The 26,652-nt window shown below is 36.8% G+C and overlaps 1 protein-coding gene across 1 annotated transcript in view; it reads right to left on the minus strand.

The window, feature by feature from the left end:
• LOC121368836 overlaps positions 1-19,598 on the minus strand; it is a 105,933-nt gene extending 86,335 nt beyond the window's left edge. Inside the window, exons 1-2 of the mRNA XM_041493582.1 lie at positions 19,004-19,598; positions 8,106-8,188 (exon numbers count right to left, since the gene is read on the minus strand). Of these exons, the coding sequence (XP_041349516.1) occupies positions 8,106-8,188; positions 19,004-19,151 (231 nt within the window). The 5' untranslated portion in view covers positions 19,152-19,598. The remainder of the gene's footprint in view (positions 1-8,105; positions 8,189-19,003) is intronic.
• Positions 19,599-26,652: the final 7,054 nt, after the last annotated feature.

Consider the following 26,652-nt stretch of genomic DNA (forward strand, 5'->3'; position numbering starts at 1 on the left):
TAATCAATATGACTACTAGGTCATACGGGGACAAGGGTGGCATTCCTCCTATTGCCTAACTTGAGAAGACTCTGCTACTTTGCCCCTGTTCTTTTTAAACTACATCCCACATCAATCTAATGCTAGGTTCAGACTACCAACTGCCACGACAAAGTTGGCCAACTTTCTGCTCTCACGACTTCTACGACTGTCCAGTTGCTACACTGAGCGCTCTTACAACTCGATTTTCGTCATATACGACTTCTACGACCGATTAGCTCTTGATCTGAGCGCACCCATCGTCAGTTGACTGTTGGAAAAATTACAGCGCAACTGCGTCTTGACAGCCGACAGTTTGAGTCTAGCATTTGACTAGGTACGGCCCTGGATTACATTAACTCAGTTACATCGTCACTGGCGAGTACCTCGTCACAAAAGACGTCACTACAATTATCTCCCGTTACACCACGCTATACCTATCGCATGACAATGCTCTTTACACTGGGAATGTGTTTATTTTCTGGAGTGTATCGACAGAAATCGCGACGTCAAATAGCGATGGGCCGACATTAGCAGATATCGATCTGAAATTACGATTTATGACAAAAGCCAAATTTCATCAATATGTGTTCCTGAAGCTAACGGCTCAGCGCCACGCAATACCAAACTATAGTTGACGATTCGACAAACAGCACGCGTTGTTCTATACTTCATGACACGAAAACGTTATATACTAGTAAACAGTTATATAAACGATGACCACAAATTACACGTTTAGAACAAATGTAACGTAATGTAATGTAATGTAATGTAATGTAACGTACTGTATCGTAATGTAACGTATGAATATATGTATGCATTGGTATGTGTGTGTGTGTGTGTGTGTGTGTGTGTGTGTGTGTGTGTGTGTGTGTGTGTTTGCATATTTGTGCGTGTGTGCATGCGTTCGTGCAGGCATATATTGTATTTATGCCTGTTTGTATGTAGGTACGTCAGAAATGTTTAATTATTAATGTTTAACAGAACCGTTTTCTTGGGTGAGTTTTTCTTTCATTCCTGTTAAGACGACTGTTATTAAATAAAAATATTTAAAAAACTTGTTGTGCTTGGTTGCCCTTTTTTGGTGTCCTGTACTATTGTTGCACGATTTAATGTGCTGTTCAACATAACAACAGAGGTAACGGGCGTTATGGATTAATTAATGACACGAGAACGAAAAGCAAAGTCGTTAGGATTAATTATGAGCTCGCTTCGCTTATAATCAATACGATTTACAGACCCTGTCCAATTTGGTCAATATCCGTGCAATTACTATTCTCGGTTTTATTATCGCTAATCTCATAACACCAGCGTGAGACCAAACTCTTGTGTTTCTTTGCAGGCGTTTATTCCGCTGCATGCTGGTGATATTAGTTTTTAGTGTCGTGTTCAAGCACGCCTTCCTGGACACGTATTTGCAGTAGCCTGGGCTATATGGATAGGGGTTAATGAGTTGAGAAGAAACCTAGTCCCCTGGGGTGAGAATGAAAAGCAAAGTGGAGAAACGACTACTCTTAACGAGTTTTCGATTAGATGAGGCAAATGGTCTTTTTCACAAAAAGAGGAAGAAATATCACGTTCTTTGATATACAATTCATAGAGTGTTATTTAGGACAAAAGAAAAACACCAACCCCCCCCCCCCCCAACAAAGCAAACCAAAAAAAAACCCAAAAAAACTAGACAAAAGAAATGAAAACGAAATTTTTTAAAAACATAGAAACCCCCCCCCCACATAGAAATCCCTCCCCCAAATCACCACACACACACCCTAAAAAAATAAAACAAAAATAAAACAAAAACAAAAAGCAATAAAAAGAACAAAAATATAGCAAATAAATTAAAAAAATAAAAATAAAATAAAACAAAAACCCATCACCAATCAACAGGAATCTATTTTACGACCAAGTTACACTTGAGGTGGACTTTTAGTAACCACAGATCCTTGTGAAATATGTAAAACAAATTATGTACAAAAATACTGTTCATGATCATCTTTAGTTTAATTGTATCAATATATATATTTTTGTTAAAATATACAATTTGTTTTTGATCTTTTAAATTTATGTTTGTGTAAATTATTATATTTTAATTAATTACTTTTTAATGTTTTACATTAGTTTAATTGTATCAATGTATATTTTGTTTTAAACTTATGTTTGTGTAAATTTCATATTTTAATTAATTACATTTTAAGTTTCCGTTTTTATATTTAAAGTGAAACTACAGAAACAGTTAGAAAGAACTAAAACATAGCAGCCACTGGAAGATTCTAAAAAGTACCAAAACATTCCAGAAAGCATCAGCTCCTAAAAGGTACTGGAATATTCGGTGCTTGGAATTTCAAGAATGTGGAATATTTTTCTAAAACCTGACATATAGTACAAATTAATGCTAATAAAACTGAATGGAAAATGCAAAAATATCACTATAATAAAATCTGTGTTATATTGTGCAATTTGTGTAACCTTATCACAGTGACTTGGTTTACAATAGACAATTCCGGTAACCCTAGTGATTAAATGGTCGTATCTTATACGGAGTTATTTCCCCTAGTGGATTAAATTTAATACTTCCGTAACTTTTACATGTCTGTAATAAAAAAAAAAAACCCAGTTAATTCTGCTCTGACAGATTTTTTCTTACCTAACTTCATCAGTGTATTGTTTATTTATTTGTTAATTTTGTTCATTTGACTGAATAGTTGCTTGCTTGGCTGGATGTTTGGTTGGTCGTAAGTTTGTTGGTTGTGTAATTGGTTGGTTGGCTAGTTGATTGCTAGATCGGTCGATCGGTCGGGTCGTTCGGTCGGGTTGGTCAGTCGATCGGACGGTCGGTCGGTCGGGTCGGGTCGGGTCGGTCAGTTGCTTGCATATTTGTTTTATTAATTTGTTGGTTGGTTTGGGGCTTGATCGGTCGGTCGGTTGTTTGCTACCCTCTTCGTGATTGCTAGCTTGCTTTCTTGTTTGCTTACTGTTTGCTTGTTTGTTTGCTTGCTTGTTTGATTAGTTTATTGGTCATTTGGTTTGTTGGTCGATTGGTTTGTTGGTGTATTGAATATCGATATTTGAAATTAAATTTACCAATATTTTTATTTCGGCATTTGAAAATAACACAGATGATCTTAATATGTTTGGATGAAGAAAAGTTTTCTAAAAACTGCCATCAGTAACTCTAACCTTGTCTGTTTTCTGTATTATATTTACCACAAAATCTAATTTAATTATACACCCCACACAAAAATTAAACAATCTGGGATGGACATATTTAAAAAAAAGTTGCAATTGCAATGAGATAAACGTCCATTCGTGTTCAGTTTATTGTATTGACATTTTGGGAGTGTTTTGACAGAGGCATTTTGTATATGGTGTATTATTGATACTGTTAAAATAGCTTGACATACAGATAAAAAAAGATAATTTATGAAAAACGCTTAAGTTGCTTAATTTTTTTGTTGGGAGTATATTTACATTTTCACATTTGTAGGTTTGTCCATCCATTTATATACATACATATGTATAAAGAAAGACATATTAAGAAAAGTCGACCACCAGCGGTGTGCTTTTGCAAACATTTAGCGTTAAGATCATATAGTCAGGGGCGTAGCGTGATCTGGACCTGGGGGGGGGACCTTTTTCTATTTTGTTTTTGCACCACCAGAAACTCCATATGTATAAACCTGTATGTTTTAGTTCTGGAAGCAGACCATTTACTTCAGCGGGGTGGGGGGGGGGGGGGGGGGGGGGGCCGTTCGCCCGAACCCCCCTAGCCAACGCCTCTGATAGTGATGTTTACATTTGAGACATTTGTAAGACTTCTTTTTTCCCCGCTACGTAATGCCCCATTCAGTGAAAAGTAAACGGTGCACTATATACACACAAAAAAACCTCTTAGCCTTTCAATATGATACAATGTTGAACCGCAGAAAGTGTATCGAGCAAATATTAATTTATTTATAATCCATTTCATACAGAGGTTGACAAACAGCCACCATTATGATCTCCTAAGTGTGCTAACTATGAACGATATTGCGGAGGCCCGAGAACTTTTACAATGTAATAGTTCAAAAACACATTAATCTGTATGTCCGAGTTATTGCGGAGTGGGGTAACACATATACAAAGCTTATTCAAACTTGCTGTAAGAGAACATATACATGTGTATATTCAAACTGTTAGCCTGTTGTCGTAGAAATATTAAGAGTTTATATTGTTATCTATTTTTCACACACACACAACACACACACACATATATATGTGTGTGTGTGTGTGTGTGTGTGTGTGTGTGTGTGTGTGTGTTGTGTGTGTGTGTATACAATGTATATGATGTATATGTGTGGTATGATTTTATGTGTGTATCTGTGGTGTGTGTATATATACATGTGTGTGTGCGTGTGTGTGTGTGTGCGAGAGAGAGAGAGAGAGAGAGAGAGAGAGAGAGAGAGAGAGAGAGAGAGAGAGAGAGAGAATTTAGGATAATGTAGTGTAGTGTAATATAATTAGGTAAAATACAGGTTCTATTCAAAACACTACACAGTACTTCCTGTTACCATATACTTCATAATGCATGGAACATTAATCTGTGCTCATTCATTGGGGTTTTGTTTGTTTTTTGTTTGGTGTGGTTTTTGTTGTTGCTTGTTTTGTTTTGTTTGTTGTTATTATTTTAATCATTGTACCGTGTGTAAATACCAAGAACAATTCGTTGACTTGTCTACATAATAACAATGTTTGTATTATGGTTTCTGTTACAGGCTGTTCCATACCAAAACAATGCCACATACCACTGCTACCTGAACACCCCGTTTCACAAAACGATCTCGGCGCTAAGATCATTTCATAAAAGGGGGTGCTCAAGTAGCAATAATATATGGCATTGTTTAAAATTTGTACCAAAATTATTATCTCTTCCTAATAAATTGATATGCATGTACTTAAATTTAGGGTACAGTTGGTATGCCTTATACACCAGGGGCCTAATTCACAAAGGTTTCTAGACAACAAAGTATCCTCTTTGCAAGTCTTTTAGCATTGCACCGCGAGAGTTTAGTGAAGTAGGCCCCTGCCATTTACAGAAGTTTTTTTTTTAATTCTTTATTTTTCTTTTTATTGGCAAAGGTACAGTTTGTAAAACATAAATTACAAAATACAAAAAACAAAAAACAATACACTATACACACAGCACGTCATTGAATACAAACAGTATTTGAAAAAAGAAGGTAAAAAGATATGTACAGCTGATGTTTCAGGGAGGTATAACATGTATTTGAACACATGGGCTATTTCACCGCAGGTCTCCTATTTCCACGACTTCTATTTTTGCATAAATATATATTATTATAAATGCATTAAAACCAGTTGATTAAATCAACCTTAATAAAAAGAAAACGGAGAAGAAGAATATTTATTCACTGGCTTCTAACACTTTTGAACATTTTACAAAAAGGTGCATTATCGTTTCCTCGTCCTCATTACAGAAAGTACAAAGTGCATCGTCCCGAATCCCTATCCTACATAGAAAGGTATTGGTTGCTATTATTCTATTAAGAATTTTATATTGAAAATCTATAAGTGCGATTTGTTTAGTACATAATCTGGGTGTTAAATATACCTTTTTCCATATTAACGGGGTGTTATCATCGTTTATTATCGCAGACCAGCGGATTTGTGCTATTGGCATTTCTACATTCATAGAAAGTATATTATAATATACACCACAACCTTTACAAATTTTTGTCATTAAAAACATATACGTCGGACACAAAGTATTATATAAATTTACCTGTCCTTGTAATTTTTGGACAATGCCTTTCCAATTTTCTGGGATACTATGAATTACATTTTCGTAATCTAAAAAGGTTCCTCGTATGTTGTATTTTTGTTTTAACTCTGCAAAAGGAATGATGTATCCTGTTTCAGATAAAAGATCTCTGATATGTGTTATACCGTTATTATACCAATTGCGGATAAATAATGACCTGTTTTTAAAATGTGTGTTGTACCATATCGGCTTATTTACTATTTCGTCGCAAGTTTCAATTTCTGTTTTTTGCACAAGATCTTTCCATGCATTCAATACATCATTCCAAAAAGGATTTTAAAACTTTTTATTTAAATATTCACCAACATTGGCTCCCATTTTAGATATAGCTACATTATCCATATATTTATTTACAAACCATTTCCATTTGCAGTCTGATTGAAAGTAGCGTCTTAACCATGAAACCATTTACAGAAGTTTATCGTATTTTTAAAAAAATCATACAACTGCAGTATTCTGTGAAAATTAGGAATGATGATAAAAAAACAAAAAACGAAAAAAAAACCCAAACAAACAAAGGAAAAAAGAAAAACATTTTAAAAAGGTTTTTAAATGCACACGACATCCCTTTTTTTTTGCAGATAAATTAAAATTATGTAAAGTGTCCAACTTTTGATATATTAGTATGTATAATACCTAGTGCGCTGATGTACTGCTTAGATCAGTTTTATTAAACTATTTTAAAATGTTAATATCGAGGTTGGCAATTGATTTGGTCCAGTGGAACCTGAGGCAAGTTCAGGATGGCGAACGCTCACGGACGCTCGCTGACTGCTTTTTGCGTCTAATGTTAAATTAATGTCATACATGATGATAAAAAAAGAGATATCACTCCAGTGGACTCCTGAACAAGCTACACGATTAAAAGTGGTTTTAAAGGTATATTGTCACAGACCACTGACCTATTTAATGGTCTAACAAAGTATTACCTGAACAAAAAGAATTTGATTTGTCCCTAAATGTATTTTATTCAACCATTTGGTTTCCAACAATTAATGTAATTTTTAGTTATTATCGATTTTTAGAAAAATAAGGTCCTTAAATCCGTGACAGTATGCCTTTAATATGAACTATCGATACAGGCCCCCATATTACTGGCAGGTACCTTTAAGTTATATTAGTCATATAATTTATCAGTAATTATGGCTACGCCTTGGTAGATTGAAAAGAATGAGCCTCATTGTCAAACCTGTTATCGGTTCTTGTTGAGAGAAACTATTGTATTATGCCTAGTTGGTTAAGTAGTTGATTGAACAAGTCAAGTCAGTCGAGACTTGCCTACAAATAAAATAACATTTGCTTTTATTAAGTGTGACATTGCATAAATTCCTGTGGATCGCATTTCTATTATTATTATTTTATTTTATTATCTCTCTTTGTTCCCTTCTTTAAAAAAAAATATGCGTTAATCTCTAGGTAACCAGTTTGTAACCTGTGTTTGTAGTTTGCATTACTAAATGCTGTTACAGCATGACCCGACGTGATTGTGGATTTATTAAAACTGTAGGTGTGTTTGTATTTTGCATTAATAAATGATATAATAAAAAGATTTGACGAGATTATGAGTTTGTCCACCTTTCCAATTCGGCGGACTGGTAACAAATGCGCCAAATTTCCTTCATTCAAATTGCGCACCTTTTCCACTTTGGCATGAACCCTACGGGACATTCCAAATTCCATAGCACCTACCCCCCCCCCCCCCCCTCCCCCGCCTGTTACCGATTCTGGTCGGGCTGCTGGTAATCTCTTGCACCTGTCAGTACAGGCAATCCCTTCTTCCACCCACCCCAACCCTTTCCTATTCTAGAAGGAGGAACCGGCCGTGGCCAGCACCTGCGCCCATGACAGGCGTGCGCTAAAACAGCTTGTTCATAATGTGCACGTTAAGCCCTATGACCTGACCTGACCTATGAATTTGTTAAAACTGTAGGTGTATTTGTATGTTGCATTAGTAAATGAAGCCCTATGACCTAAACTGAGCTATGAATTTGTTAAAAGTGTAGGTGTATTTGTATTTTGCATTAGTAAATGATATTACAGTTTGATGAGACGAAATTGTCGATTTATTAAAACTGTAGGTGTGTTTGTATTTTGCATTAGTAAATGATATTACATTTGATAAGACAAGATTGTGTGTTTATTTAAACTGTAGGTGTGTTTGTTTTGCATTTGTAAATGATATTATAGTAGTATAAGGCGATATTGCCGCTTTAAGGTCGATGGTTATCGAAGCGTGAAGGGGGGTAACACAAAGGAGGCGGTCACTCACGTGGATCCCTCGTGGGTGTTTCAGACTCGGCAGTCGACGAGGAGTTCTCGAGAACGAGCGGGATGTCGAGTTCCTCGTGTAATCTGGAACAATAAATAAATAAATGAATAAAGAATAAATAAATAAATAAATAAATAAATAAATAAATAAATATAAAATTACAGTGGTAAATGTAGCAGACAGACACATGCATTGACAGACAGAAAGACATACAGCCAGATGTACAGACTATACATACATACAACACAACATAACAAATCAACAGATAACATAGCACATATTACAGGGATCGAAATACTGCCATCCCGACTTGTTTTTGCCGGTCAACATCACCACGGGCTGGGAGATCTTTCTGTCTGCTGTCCAGTCGGACTGACAATTATTTTGCATTTATACTTTATGATCATGCTTGTTCTGGCAAGTGTTGTAATAACTGAATAGCAGGAAATCATTATAATATTATATACAGCACGTACCATAACGTTTTGATTATTATGCCACAGTTTGACATGAACTGAAGTGTTGTAGAAAGAAACATTATGTGTGGTAATCTGTATACAACAGTCAGGTAATGTCGCACACCAAGTTTCAACACGTGAAAATCCATATGCACCAAGTTTGGTTATTCTACAAACATTTAAAGGGACAGACCCTAGTTTCAACCCGTGAAAATTAACACTATGTTTAGTTAATCTACAAACCTGTAACACATTTGGATAAAGTTACAACTGAGTGAAACACGAGTCTGTGACTTTGAAATGCTGAAATACACTCGACTCCATAACTGTTACCTTTCAGACGCACGTGTGTTTTCAAAAATATGAGAAATGCATTTTGCGATATTAAAAACAACAGGATGACCAAAAACACTTCGAATGTACGGAAATGGATAATCTAAACAATAAAATCTAAGTAAAGTATGATTTCAGTAATCATAAACAGCTCTAATAGTTAAAAATATGTCTTATTGTCCGAACCAAATTGTTAACAACTACGAAAAATTACTCTCCTACCTTTAATTGCCGTTAGATTTCCTCCAAAGTTTGTCCAGACACAAATCTTGAAAAACCCATTACAATAACACAGATTCCACATACCAGATGATAACCATGTCACCTATATCAACTTCGCTGAGAGCGCATAGGGAAAAAAGCATGTAATTTTGTATTGGCTGCCATTTTGACTTTTTATGGAATATTCTTCAAGAGGGGTGAAAGGATAGGACTTAATCTAACAACGTCATAACATATTAAAATATAAAAGCAAACGTGATGACGTCATATTTTTAAAAATCTTTTTTTTTTTTTTTAATGATACCACTAGAGATCATCGATTTCATATTAATTGTGTCACATACTTTGGAGGCTTTCACCCCTCTTGAAGAGTATTCCATAAACAAGCAACATGGCAGACGGCAGAAAACTGCATGTATTTTTCCCTATGCAATCTTAGCAAAGACAATACCGGCGACATCGTTGCAGTCTCGTGTGTGGAATCTGTATATTTGTTGTGGGTTTTTTGCGATTTGTGTCTGGACAAACTTTGGAGGAAATCTAACGGCAATTAAAGGTAGGAGAGTAATTTTTTGTAGTTGTTAACAATTTGGTTCGGACAATAGTGTTTAAAAACTAAGGTATGTCCCTTTAACACCTGTGAATAAAGTTACAATAAAGTGAAACAAGAGTCTGTGACATTGAACCGGGGTAGCGCCCTCTTAAAAACAGACTACAGCTCGTCTCCGTAACGGTTATTTACGTGCGTTTTTAAAATTATGGAAAATGCATTTTGCGGTATTACAAATCAAGGGCGGACCCAGGCAACATTTTAGGAAGGGGGACCAAGGGCAAAAGGGCACATGGAGCTACTCCCTAAAAACGGCACTTCAGTGAAAATTGTAAATAAATTGTTAAAAAATGGGGCACTTTTATTTTATAGGGGAGGGACATGTTCCCCTGGTCCCCACCTTTGAATCCGCCCTTGCAAATACCAGAAATACTCGGATGTATGGAAATGGATAATCTAAACAATAAATTGTAAGTAATGTCTGATTTCAATTAACATAAAAAAGAGATACGCGGTGATGTTTAAAATCTAGGGGACTGTCACTTTAAGAGCAATCGATACAACCCGAGCGCTATGATCAATGAACATAGATACAAGAAGAATCTCAGCTTAGTAAAAAAGTGGAGTGTTCTGCCACCAGCTGAGATACACGGTTTAAAAGTGTCATCTAGCTGGTAACAGAGGATTACGAAACGTGTTGATGTCCGGCAACAAGGAACAGAGATCAACGTCTTATCGGAAAGATAAACACCGCACTGGATCGATGGTAACATAATTGCGTTAACGGGCCATCCTATCAGTGGGTGCAGTGTCCCCTTCAAACACTTTATAAGTTTAAATATACATGTGTATACATTTACAAAGACATACAGGCCAGTAGGAATGATATATAGAGTGGGGGGCACATCCAGTGGAGGGGGGAGTTTTTAGGAGGTTCAAGCCAGATTTTTAATCTTTATTTGCATAGAGTAGAACATATTTACATAGAATCCTCGAGTAGGGGGATGGGTGTCATAAGCGCTCCCCACCCACCCACACACACACGCTCCGGTTCCTACGGGCCTAACATATTGTCACCAACTACTGCTATATATTCCTGTGCGTTTTCGCGCGAATGTGTGTGTGTGTGTGTGTGTGTGTGTGTGTGTGTGTGTGTGTTTGTGCACGTGTGCACGTGTGCTTGTTTGTTTGTGCACGTGTGTTTGTGTGTTTGCGCGATCGCTCAATATATCCGACATGATTATAATAATTAAAGAATTAAAGAATTATATATAGTGCGACGCTCTCATTTGCACTAACTTTCTTAAAGTCATGTCACAACACCACAAACATTGATAAACAGGTTATTAAAAAAAACCCTGGTTGGATCAGGGAAAAACACTATAAAAGATCGATTCTATGACCTTCTCATTACAGCCGAATATTATACCACCGAGTCAAATACCGATCGTTGTATACGAGCGTTATATCATATTTCTGCATTAAGCTTAAAACTGTATTGTATACTTGTACCTAATGCGAGTACACTTAACCCGGCTATTTTAAACAACACAAAACAATACAAATACCAATTGATCGCAGATTCGCAGCTTACAATAAGCCCATAATAATAAAACAAGATAATCCGACCATATAATAATAAACAAAAATATTCTGATCAATTAATTACGTTTTACAATCAGTATTTTATACTGATTAAAAATACTGGGGGTGGGGTGGGTTTAATCTGTACTAAGGTTGCTATGAGGTGGTATTAGGAGGGTAAGGTTGAGGTTAAATATCCCATATATTCAAGTGTCTAAATATCTGTACTAAGGTTGCTATGTGGTGATATTAGGAGGTTACGGTTGAGGTTAAATATCCCATATATTCAAGTGTCTAAATATCTGTACTAAGGTTGCTATGAGGTGATATTAGGAGGGTAAGGTTGAGGTTAAATATCCCATATATTCAAGTGTCTAAATATCTGTACTAAGGTTGCTATGTGGTGATATTAGGAGGTTAAGGTTGAGGTTAAATATCCCATATATTCAAGTGTCTAAATATCTGTACTAAGGTTGCTATGAGGTGATATTAGGAGGTTAAGGTTGATGGTAAATATCTCATATATTCAAGTGGTTAAATATCTGTACTAACATTGCTATGAGATGATATTATGATGATAAGGTTGAGGGTAAATATCTCATATATTCAAGTGGTTAAATATCTGTACTAAGGTTGCTATGAGGTGATATTAGGAGGGTAAGGTTGAGGTTAAATATCCCATATATTCAAGTGTCTAAATATCTGTTCTAAGGTTGCTATGTGGTGATATTAGGAGGTTAAGGTTGAGGTTAAATATCCCATATATTCAAGTGTCTAAATATCTGTACTAAGGTTGCTATGAGGTGATATTAGGAGGGTAAGGTTGAGGTTAAATATCCCATATATTCAAGTGTCTAAATATCTGTACTAAGGTTGCTATGTGGTGATATTAGGAGGTTAAGGTTGAGGTTAAATATCCCATATATTCAAGTGTTTAAATATCTGTACTAAGATTGCTATGAGATGATATTATGAAGATAAGGTTGAGGGTAAATATCTCATATATTCAAGTGGTTAAATATCTGTACTAAGGTTGCTATGAGGTGATATTAGGAGGGTAAGGTTGAGGGTAAATGTTCCATATATTCAAGTGTCTAAATATCTGTACTAAGGTTGCTATGAGGTGATATTAGGAGGGTAAGGTTGAGGGTAAATATCCCATATATTCAAGTGTCTAAATATCTGTACTAAGGTTGCTATGAGGTGATATTAGGAGGGTAAGGTGAGGGTAAATATCTCATATATTCAAGTGTCTAAATATCCTGTCTATTGGTTAACGACATGGTTCTGATTTCTGATTTGTTTCGTACAGTCAGCATTAAAGGGAAAAACCCTAGTAAGGCATATTTTTCACTACTAGATCCGTTTATGATCACTGAAGTCAAAAATTATTTACATTTTATTGTTTAGATAATCCATTCCCGTACAACCAGTGTTTCTGGTTATCCTGGTGTTACTAATACCACAAAATGCAGTTTTCATAGTTTTTAAAAATGCACATGCGTCTGAGAAATAACAGTTATGGAGTCGAGTTTTAGTCTATTTTTAACAATATAATTTTCACTGTTTCAACTGTCACAGACTGTTGTTTCACTCTATTGTAACTTTATCCAAATGTGTTACAGGTTTGCAAACTTAGTGTCCATTTTTACGGGTTAAAACTAGGGTGTGCGTCTTTAAAGAAAACAACGACATAATAAGATAAGAAATATGTTTGTTTTGGTTGTTGTGTCTGAATCCTGGATACGTCGACGAATATCAACACTAATTGCAGTGGGTATTTTCGTACACATACTATAAAATTATATATTTAAATATTTATGATTGGAGTTATTTGGAAAGGTTGCCCTCCCTCACATTCATACAAAACTCTATGAAGTTATACCAGTGGGAAAGTGCACATAAAAGATCCCTTGCTGGCTAATGGAAAAGAAAAGAGTAGCGGTTTTCCTCTGAATTAGAATTACCAAATGTTTGACATCTTGTAGCCGATGATTAATTAATCAATCGATCTGCTCTAGTGGTGTCGTTAAAAAAACTTTATCGTTTTGAAGGAAATGTTTTATTTAACAACGCACTCAACACATTTTAGTCACGGTTATATGGCGTCGGACATATGGTTAAGTACCACACAGATATTGAGAGAGGAAACCCGCTGTCGCAACATCATGGGCTACTCTTTTCGATTAGCAGCAAGGGATCTTTTATATGCACCACCCCACAGACAGGATAACACATACCACGGTCTTTGATATATCAGTCGTGGTGAACTGGCTGGAACGAGAAATAGCCCAATGGGCCCACCAACGGGGATCAATCCCAGACCGACCGCGCATCAAGCGAGCGCTGTACCACTGGGCTACGTCCCGCCCCCGGTTTATCGTTTTGAAGTTACACAGCTCTTGTTTATATAATGGTTGCTCCAGTGCTATTATAATATATATGTATAATATGTTTATAATATATAATTGCTTTCTCAGCTTAACTAAACGGTGAATTACTCTGTACAATGGTATGCGGATGTGTACGTGTTTCTGAATATTCTACTTTCGAATCTAAACAGTGCGGGTGCACGCGTCTCTAAGAGACAAAGACTAACAAGACAAAAGAGAAAACTAATTGTAATACTGAACCCAAAACTGGTAACAGAACCAACAATTGTTAATCACTTTAGCACATTAGCAGCATGAAGTATATTTTTTCAGAACGCGTGCTGCGGTATGGCACAAAGCCCATAACGGTAATGACCCGGTATGATTCAAACTGATCAGATTTCATGGTCGATAGTATGAGTAGATAGCACACCAACAAACACACACAAAGATCGCTTAAATCTCGTATGGGTCGTATACTAGGAGACAGGTCACCATAGGCACTATTGCGGATATTGTATATATTGTAATATACTAATATTTAATAGTAAATGTTCGGCCTTATAAACGCGAGAGATATGTACCAAGTCTTTGTGACACTGTTGACAATTATTTTATTTCAGTAATTTTAGGTTTTCTAGGTTAAGTCTGAAGACTAAGATAACGACATGCTTTTTATGTTTACTGAGTAAAAAGTAAATAAGTATTTAAATATTTCCATTAGTAATCGCGAGAGAGAGAGAGAGAGAGAGAGGGGGGGGGGGGGGGGGGGGGGTCGGAGAGAGATAGGGAAACAGAGAGAGAGTAAATGAGGGAGAAAGTTGACAGAAGGAGAAAGGCAAACAGAGAGAGAGAGAGAGAGAGAGAGAGAGAGAGAGAGAGAGAGAGAGAGAGAGAGAGAGAGAGAGAGAGAGAGAGAGAGAGAGAGAGAGAGAGAGAGAGAGAGAGAGAGAGAGAGAGAGAGAGAGAGAGAGAGAGAGAGAGAGAGAGCCATTGTGTGGGAGACACATAGAGAGAAGAGAGCATGAGGGATAGAGACAGACAGGCAGAACGAAAGAGAAAAACGAAAACGGTCTTTTTAAAACTTAACAACGAAAACATTGGAGATGATATAGGTATGTAAATGAAATAAGGGAAAGAATGAGAGGTAAGTTATATTACTTTTTTTTTGAAAAGAAGAGAGATCTTTTGTATAACAGTAACTATCAGTTAAGTTAAACGAATATTGAGTGATTAACTACTATCAAACATATTTCGCACCAGCTAAACGGTTGTAAATAAATACTTTGATATGATCAACAAAGACTTCATAGTCATACGACTGACGCTTCAAGAGAATATTGGTACCAGTCGCCATTCGGATTAACACCAGTCTATCGCAATCGTTTTTTAATCCCGCCGGAGATTTATGCGGTTCATTATCTATCGAATAACTGTTAAATAAATCCATATCTCCATAACATGTGTATATCTTGGATTCTGTAAGCAATGACAAAGATTAGGATTTAGTGACTAAGACTTCATACGCATGATTTTAACACCATATATCTATGCGATGAATGAATGTATAATGCTATGGTATACTTATACTATTAGCAGGTTATTTCGTTAAAAATAACGTTTTCCATTAGTAATTTTGTCATCTCCCGAAATGATATTATATCCTCAAAACGTAATATGAATTCTCAAGTGTAATAACATTTTATAATAACCAAAATCGTACCACACAAATGGTATATCAAATAATGTGGTATATGTTGTCCTGTCTGTGGGAAAGTGTATATAGCATAGCTCTTGCTGCTAATGGAAAAATGTAGCGGGGTATCTTTGAAGAATACATGTCAGAATTACCAAATGTTTGACATTCAATAGCCGATGATTAATAAATTAACGTGCTCTAGTTGTATCACACTTTAGACATGTCTGTGTGTGCATGTTTGTGTATACGTCTCTATCCGTGTATTTGCATGTCTTTTGCATGAAGTTTCGACTAACTGAACAACTGGCCGACCGATCGACCGACAACAACGAAACAACCGTCTCTATTTGTATTCATTCAGCTACAATCAGTCGGTTGAGTGCTCGCTTGAGGTGCTGACGTCACAGGATCGAGCCACCTCTGTGGATCCATGCAACTAGTTGGGGGGGGGGGGGGGGGTCTCGTTCCAACCACTGCACCACAACTGGTCAAAGGCCGTGGTATGTGCTTTTCTGTCTGTGGGAAAGTACATATAAAAGATCCCTTTCTGCATTAGGACAAATGTAGCGAATTACCAAATGTTTGACATGTAATAGTCGATGATTAATTAATCAATGTGCTTTTTCATTCAGCTACAAATTTCGGAAGTAGATAAACTTCTTCATTTATTAAGAAAACTAAACATTTCGTTTTTTTGCTAGGATAATTTATTTTCGTCTAAATTGTCGTTATCGTTGACAGCCACATTCATGCTTGGAGAACCGTAGAGGGAAACAAACGCTTTATAACAATTAGTCTTTCTGTGATCTGTGTCTAAATTGTCATTTGTAACGTACCACTGACATATTTTATATACATTAATCGCATTGCAGTCTTAATGCATTTACACACTCAATACTATCGATCTGGACATGTAGATAGAGTTGTGACAATGTCTATTTCTGTCTGCAGTCAACTGGCTGTTAAAGCTACAATCTCGAATATATGGTATTTGTTTATTTATTTATTAATTTATATTTATTAATCAGCCATTTAGAATAGACAATTCATATTAATTTTCTTATTGTTTTTCCCCGTCCCAACCAGTGCCCCGCGACTGGTATACCAAAGTATTCAGTGATTTTAATTTATTATTATGACAGTGGGAAGGCACTGATCTAAATTTGGGTTGAAATGAGGTTGAATGATGTAATATGCAAAATTACTATTACTTTGTTTTATTATACCCAGTATACGACCAAATTCCCAAAGGTTTTATAGACTAATATCTTGTGACAATCGTAAACTTGTATGAAAGTCGCAGACCTTAATTTGAACCCGTGAAAATGGATCCCATGTTTGGTTAATCTACAAATCTGTACGGCATTTGGATAGTTACAATAGAGTGAAACAAGAGTCTGTGACGTTTAAATGGTGAAATGCCATTAAAAATAGACTAGAGCTCGTCTCCATAACCGCTATTTCTCAGAAGTACGTGTGTTTTTTTAATATATGAATAAATGCATTTTATGATATCAGAAACACCAGGATGACCAGAAACACTTCGTATGTACGGAAATAGACAATCTAAATGATAAAATCTAAATAATGTTTGATTTCAATTATCAAAAAACGGCTCCAATAGTGAAACATATGCATTAAGTGTTTATAAATTAGGTTTTGTCTCTTTAAATTTAGCCACATTTGTACATCTTGCTATGTAGAGAAGCCAGTCACTGTGATAGCTGTACGTCGTATCGGTTCTTTACAACTGTATACCTTTATACGTGGTCTCCGACTTTACTAATTGTTCAAATCGTGTATTTTTAATTGTATTTTTGTATTGCTATAAGTGTCGTGTAATACTTTAAGCAATAAACTCGTAAACTGACTCAGGAGCTCAGAAGAAAGTTTCTGCTGGCAGTAAACAGAAATCTAGAGTAGCAAGGCAAACAACGACAGGTGGCGCTGTGGACAGGCGGTGTTTGCCAGTCGAGTATTTTGTGGACGATTTATGCCTCATTACACATTACCATCTTAAACATGGAAATAAACGGTAAAACAATGCAGGAAAGTCGAAGTCGGTGAAAAAAGATATAAAAACATTAATAATAAAATAGTAATTCGATGTTAATTTTAATGGTAATAAAGCGTGTGTTCGCGTTTCAGATAAATATTTTTATATGTGGAATTTTACCTTCTGTCATTTCCTGTGATTTTCTTTTAGTAAAATCAAGAGATTTTAAAGATAATTACAAGAATGCGATATTTACTGACAGGGAACGCAATGTCGGTTTTGTCGCCTATCGAAACTATTGCACTATTACGTACTGATGAAAATCAATTTCCACTGCTGATGACTTTAAAAGGTTCTAATTAAATTGACATAATCTTGTTAAACTGGTATATTTTATGTTGAATAATTAACATACACAGCTTAAATGAAATATGTATTGAGTTGCGGCTCCTTTCATGTCTCATTCTTAGATAATACAAACATTGTGAAACACTGGTGAACAGTACCCACTGAATTTACAAAACAAAACCCATTAATTACATATGGTGGTTGATCTCATGATATATCATTAATACACTCTATAAAAGTAGAAGTGGTTTTAGAAAGAATTAGTCATGAAGTGCAGAAAAATACTTGTATTTTATAAAACTGTTATTACATGGGGAAACATGACGGGTAAACCATTTGGATTCATTTCGTAAATACTTAATTACTTTTAAAATATTTGTTTCGCTATAGTTATGCTGGTGTTATGTCAAAGATTCATTACACATTTTAAAAATCAATTTGTATTTATATTTTAACTGTTTGATTACCTTGCTATCTACAGCCATGTTTTGCTAATTCAGTGTGATTCTATATATTACGTGTTACAGCACAATCCATTAATTAATTTTGTGGCATAAGTGGCTTTGCTTCATACTAAAACGTATTACGTGACAACAATATTTATATAGATTCAGTTGAAATAATGAGGTAATTTCAGTGCTTTATATTAATGTAGTTACATTATCATTAGTGTAATTGCATTTAATTCAGTGATGTAAGAATTACCATAACAACGAATGTTGCACGGCTATCATATAAGTTAAAATTTGCTTTGTTTAACGACACCAATAGAGCACATTGATAATTTATTAACTATCGGCTATTGGATGTGAAACATTTGTTAATTCTGACTTGTAGTTTTACTGTTGAAGAATAATGTGGCACAATAGTGTTACAAAGTGTAATTACATTTAAAGTAGACATGTCGCACATTGGTGTTATAAGGGTGTAACTACTTTTGAAGTATATATGTGGCACACTGGTGTTACAAAATGTACTTACTTGTGAAGTGTACACGCGGCACATTAGTAAAATTTAATATGGGTGCTGTAGAATGAATACTGCTGTTTCAAAATGTATTTACTGTTGAGGTATACGCGTGGCACACTGGTGTTAGAAGTGTACTTATAGCTGAAGTAATATGTGTGGCACATTAGTGTTAAAAGTGTACTTACAGATGAAGTATGCACGTGGCACACTGATGTTACAAAGTGTACTTACAGCTGAAGTGTGCGCGTGGCATACTGGTGTTAAACGTGTACTTACAGTTGAAGTATGCGCGTGGCATACTGGTGTTAAAAATGTACTTACAGTTGAAGTATGCGCGTGGCACATTAGTGTTACAAAGTGTACTTACTGTTGAAGTACACGTGCGGTACATTGGTGAACGTGGTACTGTGGGTGCTGCTTGCACTCGAGGGTCGGGAGTTACAATCCGGGGTAGACATTCTTGTCGTTGTCATCCTCACGGTCCCGGGTACTGGCGGCAGTGCTACTCCGCTCATCCTGCATCATAACACGTGGCAACTTGGTAATACGGAATCCTTTCGTTTCAGATAAAAAGCTGGTACAACATTTAGTAATTTTCACACACAAGAAAGCACCTGTCTGTAATAACGTTGATACATTTTGTTGTCTTTTTATAAAAACATGGTTCTGTTGGTTTGGTTTCCTGTTCGGTTTTCTTTTCTTTCTTTTTTAAATTGTAGCCGAACCAAAAAAAAAAAGTGATTTCTGTGAAAAGCGAAAACCGTTTTTCGTCCAGGATATATAAAATTCTGAAACACTTACTGTTAGTCGAAAAAACTGTATATACAACCTGGGTGCTTAGACTAAGCGGCGTGGTCTAATCATTAAACATAAAAAGGAAGAAGTCAGTATCAGTCAGCTTTAATTTAATAGATGTCCCTCTGAAGATTGGAATCTGTGAAACACGATCCTGTTTAAACTGTGGCTCCTTCTGTTGTTCGAAAAAATCACTCCAACACGACTCTGTGCGGGCCTTTTTTTCCCACGTGTAGTGAATAGTATATAATCTCGACCACGAGTCCGTGTACTGTTTCCGACTCACTCCCAACTCCGGACTTGTAAAGTTTTCGGGCTTACAATCATACTAACGGATCTCAGCCCGTTACGTTTACTCGTGTCCTACCGAGCATTGATTTTGTTGTGTTTGTTCGCAAATCATATTGATAGCTTCTCTAGACTATAGATTTTTTCGTCACTGGATCGGAACGAATGTTAGGACTGAAAAAAAGCCATTGTTACCTGGTTTCTTTGCCCAGTAACTGGCCTCCAGTGGCGGAGAAGAAAAAAAAAGTATTATCGGACTAGCGGAAAATCCTCAATAGCTCTGACATAACCGGGTACAATTGCTACCTAAGATAAATCCCGTATTAAATAGCTAAACGTGGTGTCGGGTAGTCGACGCCCCGTGATACCAAGTAAAGCACGGCTTTCGAGTTGATATGTATATAATGTGCGCATGTAATATTAACATTGTAATGTCCCAGCCTAATGGTAAACTGCATGTATTACAGGTCTAAACGATCACCCTTTGTTGCTTTTTGATATTAGGGTTGGCATGTGTGACGCTTTCGGGTTTCTCCTCTCTCTCTCTCTCTCTCTCTCTCTCTCTCTCTCTCTCTCTCTCTCTCTCTCTCTCTCTCTCTCTCTGCTCTTTCTTTCTTGCTCTCTCCCCTCTCTTTCTCTTCTTTTTCTCTCCCCCCCCCCTCGCCCTCTCCTCCCCCTCTCTCTCTCTCTCTCTCTCTCTCTCTCTCTCTCTCTCTCTCTCTTTCTCTGTCTCTCGTTTTCGTTCGTTCCTCCCTCTCTCCTTCGTTCTCCTTCTTTCGCTCTCTCGGCGCCCCCCCCCCCCCCCCCCCCAATTCTCTCTGCTCTTTGTCAATGACTTTGTGTCTGTCTGTGTCTATCTATCTATCTATCTATATATCTTTCTATCTGTCTTGATGCATGCGTACGCGTTGTTAATTAAAGTGATGGTATTTTAATAAGATATATATTTAATTGGATGCTCTTAATGTTTGTATTAATTAACTTTATTAACCTTTGTTTTATTCATTAAATTGACTTTAATGTGTTTGATAATGTGATATATTTATAGTGATTGTCGTAAGATAAAGGGGTGTCTTTAAGAGACGTGTAACAGCAAATAGCTGAAGGAAAAGAAAGAAGTGTTTTATTTAACGACGCACTCAACACATTGTATTTACGGTTATATGGCGTCAGACATATGGTTAAGGACCACACAGATTTTGAGAGGAAACCCGCTGTCGCCACTACATGGGCTACTCTTCCGATTAGCAGCAAGGGATCTTTTATTTGCGCTTCCCACAGGCAGGATAGCACAAACCATGGCCTTTGTTGAACCAGTTATGGATCACTGGTCGGTGCAAGTGGTTTACACCTACCCATTGAGCCTTGCGGAGCACTCACTCAGGGTTTGGAGTCGGTATCTGGATTAAAAATCCCATGCCTCGACTGGGATCCGAACCCAGTACATTACCAGCCTGTAGACCGATGGTCTGCCACGACGCCACCGAGGCCGGTATAGCTGAAGGTATCTCACCACTATTGTTTTTACATAGACGGGAATACAAACCTACATACATTAACATTAACCTATTGGATGTCAAATATTTGGTACTTTTGACAAATAGTCTTAGAGAGGAAACCTCGAAAATTTTTCTATTAGTAGCAAGAGATCTTTTATATGCACCATCCCATAGACAGGATAGCAGGTCAGGTCAGGTCATAGGGCTTTACGTGCACATTCAGAGCAAGCTGTTGTAGCGCACGCCTCAGAATAACACATACTACGGCCTTTTATATACCAGTCGTGATGAACTGGAACGAGAAATAGCCCAATGGGCCCACTGACAGGATTTGATCCTACGTCCCGTCCTTTCTACCTAAGAAGAAAAGAGTAGCTCATGGGATGTCATTGTACTAAAAACAAAATACGTTCGTTACCTGGAGTTTGAATTATTACCATTATTTATTTCGAGAGGTCCAAAAAGGGAAATAACTCTCATTACACCTCGGTAAATTTACAACACACTACATGATACGGCATTCAGTTCCAAATGCATAACAACATAATTATGTGCGTTTGACCTCCCTTTCAACAGTGCATAATCTACCAGTGAAATCAGTTCTGATTCCAATAAACCAAACTAAAAGAAAAGGGACACTATTTTTCAATGGAACTATATTCAGGCCTTTCGTTGGCTTAGTGGTATGATCCTTGCACAAAGTAATCACTTCCAAAAACAAGTTTACCCCATGCGACAGAGACATATTCATTCTGCACTTTACAGCAGGACAATTCTAAACCAGACACTGTATGAACTTGGTACCCTAGATAATAGAGCATTGATGTGGTTTCTTAGACAGCATTTTCCTCAGATCTAGCTCCCATTGAACATTTGCGATGAGATGGGAAATGTCTTGCTAAACTGACTTAGAGGCGTCTCTTTCATGTTTGATTCTAGGTGATATACTTTAGAGACAAGACTCAACTAAAATGAAATAAATAATTAATTCAGTCGTTCCTTTGTTCATTAACACACAATTAATTAATTAATTAACAAAATACATAATAAGTAGATATATAAATAAAAACAACTAAAGAACAATCAGTCAGTCAATCAATCAATCATTCATTCAAACCAATCAATCAATGCTTACATAAATAAATAAATAAATAAATACTAACTAACTAACTAACTAACTAAATAAATAAATAAATAAATAATAAATAAACAAACAAGCAAACAAACAAACAAGCAAATAAATAAATAAATAAACAAACAAGCAAGTAAAAACATACACAATTCAAAATCCTTATATAAACTTAAAATAAATAGAGTAATACATTTTTTATAAAACGTGAAGTCGACAAAACACAACCTCAACCATTATCTGATTTGAGTAACTATCTGCCAAAACGAGGGTGTAACGGCACATTGCTCTGTATAGGCGACCCCATGATTCGAACCCTCGGCTCGAGTTCACAAACACAGAGCCACGATTCTGAAATCAATGACCCAGTCACTGTCCCCATTGTTCGCTAATCGTGAACACAATCGATCACCAGGGGTAATTATTGCTTCATTAGCTTTGCCTGGCAAGGCATATCGATATCTTTGCAGCTACTACAGTGTCGTTTGTCAAATCGCCAAACAATAGTATCGCGAGAGGTAAAGGTCATCGCTCAAGTGTCAAGGTCATAGTTTATCTCATTCTGAAAGCGGTACGTCGTACAATGGTGCTAACTGGTTGAGGTATTTTATGGTATCAAATATACTTTATGCGAGATGTGAATAAAATACAATTGCTTATGAATATTGGCTGTATGTGTTAAGTTTTTGTTGCTGGGTTGATGACATTTTGTTTGTGTATTGTTATTTAATATTTTTTGTTTACTGTTTTTTATTTCTTTTCTTTATTCTTTAGGTAGTAAAAGTTTTTTTATTTCGAAATGCTATATCTTGCTTGTCACGAGTTATTCAATATTATATTATTCTTGTAATTTTATCTTCCTGGAAATCTTTCAGCGGTTTATTAAAACGGTGACTCATCGTTTTCTTACTGCACTTTGTTTGTGACCGAGTCGTAACATACGTGCACTGACTGACGGAATGTTAGGTGGCTCAGATAGCATCAGTGTATTTCTAGTAAAACGTGGATATACTAATTATTTTTCTGTGTTCCTTTGCCGTCTTTTAATACAGGAAAAGTTGAAAACTAACACAATAATAATACCCCCACCCCTTCATACAAACAAAACAAATGCAACATGGAAGAACGGCTGTTGCATCACGCCCCATGATATTTGAGAATTCACTGGCAAATCGGTACTCTGTGTTGATTGTAACTATCCACTGTAGTTTTAAAATAGTAAATTAGTCCAATTTAGGCATCTGTTCTTGTATCTACTCACACATATCAGGGGCAGGACGTAGCCCAGTGGTAAAAGCGCCCGCTTGATGCGCGGTCGGTTTCGGATCGACCCCCGTCGGTGGGCCCATTGGGTTATTTCTCGTTCAAGCCAGTTCACCACAACTGGTATATCAAAGGACGTGGTATGTGCTGTCCTGTCTGTGGGGTGGTGTATATTAAATATCCCTTGCTATTAATACAAAAAAAATGTAGCTGGTTTCCTATCTAAGAATATATATGTCAAAATTACCTTTTGTTTGACATCCAGCAGCCGATGATTAAAAAAGCAATGTGCTCTAGTGGTGTCTTTACACAAAAAAGCCTTTAACTATCGACGCATAAACCATAATAGTTCCTAATCAGTCATTTTCGAAACAATCCAGACAATTATTATATACTTTTACGTGCACTTTTCCACAGACAGGATAGTACATACCTATGTCTTTGGCATACTTGTCATAGAAATCATAATTGGACGGGACCCCACACACAATAAAATAAAATAAAATGATAATTAAAAAAACGAGTCCACAGAGGGAATCGATCCAATCACCCATCGCACTTCAGACAAGCGCTGTACTACTGGGATATACTCCCGCCATCTTATAAGGCACGGCGCCTAATCAGCGTCTCAATATTCGTTGAAAATAATCATCACAAACCTTCTTAAATCTGACAAACACCAATAAATTGTTCAAACACGTATGTTGGTTCAGTATAGAATCCAGAGGATGTTTTAACGAAGGCGTGATGGTATGCACTCATGAGTTACTGTCAGATTTTTTGTCTATAGGACAGCTCCTCTCCAACACAATATATAGTATTCTAGCAAGAAGACTGCAATTTCCAAGATTGGCTTAACAAATGTACAGAAGACAGAGTTCAAGGGATGTTTTCTCAGCCGTTTTGTTAGCCTGCACGTCTGTTGTATATGCAAACTAGTCTGACTATAATTCAGGGGTAGGGTCAGTCAGCTGTTTGTAGCTAATGCACGCTAGACTGATTTGACGCTGCACATGAAATCGAATTACCGCGCAAAATAGTTTGCAGACGTTTATCGAAAAACGGCTGGTTGAACGTAGGCCAAGCGCACTTGACAACTACAGGCTGTGTGCTCATGACATAATATGCCACTGTTGAAATAGGATCCGCTTAACTATTGCGAAAGCGAATTTTTTTCCCACCCATTAAAAATTAACTGAATGTACAAACAGACTATTTCAGAGTATTTCATGTATTGCTACTGATACACCATGTTGAAATGACTTACCCAAATACCACAATGCCGGAGTTTGGAAGCGTTGGGTTTGGTTAGCAGTTGGATAGATGGCCGCCTGGTTACGCTAATGTTCTGTGATAGATCATGAAATATATTATCATGTGTGTGGGGAAAAGTGTATATCAGATCAGTTACTTGTACACAAACCTATTAATAGAGCCCGTTCCACAAAGCCATCTTAGTGTCATGTGTCAACTTATATTTTCGTGTTTATATCCAGTTAAGGTTCAAGCACGCTGTCCTCGGCACATATCTCAGCTATCTGGGCTGTCTGTCCAGGGCCGTGGGTTAGTTGTTAGTTGGTTAGTGATTAGTGCTAGAGAAGAGGGTGTAGTGGCCTAACACCTACCCACTGAGCCCATATGAACTCTGGGTTGGAGCCGGTACCGAGCTGCGAACCCTTTACCTACCCGCCTGTAGACCGATGGCTTAACCACTGTGCCACCGAGGCCGGTAGGTACGGAGCTGCGAACCGTGTACCTACCAGCCTGTAGTCCGATGGCTTAACCACTGCGCCACCAAGGCCGGTACGATCTTAGTGCCCGCTAAGCAAATCCAATCTTCCGAGCTACGGGTCCAGGGTAACGTGTTTGAATTTTAAATGAATATAATGCATGAATAAAACACATATCACCAACATTAATCATCATCATCATAATCGTCGTCATAATCATCATCATCTCGTCGTCATCATCATCTCCATCATCATAATCATCATCATCTCCATCATCATTATCTTCATCATCATCTCCATCATCATAATCATCATCATCTCCATCATCATTAACTTCATCATCATCATCATCATCATCATCATCACCATAATCGACATAACCATCATCATCAACTTCACCATCATCATCAACTTCACCATCATCATCACCATAATCGACATAGCCATCATCATCACACCATCATATCAACTTCGACATCAGCACCATCATCATCATCAAACTTCACCATCATCATCAACTTCACCATCATCATCACCATAATTGACATAGCCATCATCATCAACTTCACCATCATCATCAACTTCACCATCATCATCACCATAATTGACATAGCCATCATCATCAACTTCACCATCATCATCAACTTCACCATATTCATCACCATAATTGACATAACCATCATCATCAACTTCACCATCATTATCAACTTCACCATATTCATCACCATAATTGACATAACCATCATCATCAACTTCACCATCATTATCAACTTCACCATATTCATCACCATAATTGACATAGCCATCATCATCATCATCATCATCACAAGTTGCCTCTTGAACCGACCACGGTAAGATAAAGTTGGTGAACATTTTGTGAGAAAAACAAAACTGACGCCTTACACTAGTATTTCGCAAAATTGAAAAACTCAACTATTTCTGTTTTTAATTTCTAAAAAACAACCATATCATAAATTCATAAACACTTTCCGAACGATCTTCGCATCTTTCCGTATTGTTTTATTTTTACAAACATCGGCTGCGTTCAACATATTACATATTGGACGTTGCAGGGAAATGCTCTCTGCCGCATCCTATTGCCACGTTTTAAGACCACCTGCTATTCTCCGAACAACAAATAACTGCAGGCCATATTTATAGCTTTCTGCATTGTTCATCAAGGCTAAATATTGCTGAAGCTTAAGAATGTCATGACCATTTAGCCACTGTCAGAAAAGATGCGTTCTGGAACAAATACTTCTTTGTTTTCACCTCTGGGCGAGTTTTCCCACATTTCTAAATCGCATGTATG

Source organism: Gigantopelta aegis, chromosome 3, assembly GCF_016097555.1.
Source record: "Gigantopelta aegis isolate Gae_Host chromosome 3, Gae_host_genome, whole genome shotgun sequence".
NCBI classification, from domain to species: Eukaryota; Metazoa; Mollusca; class Gastropoda; order Neomphalida; family Peltospiridae; genus Gigantopelta; species Gigantopelta aegis.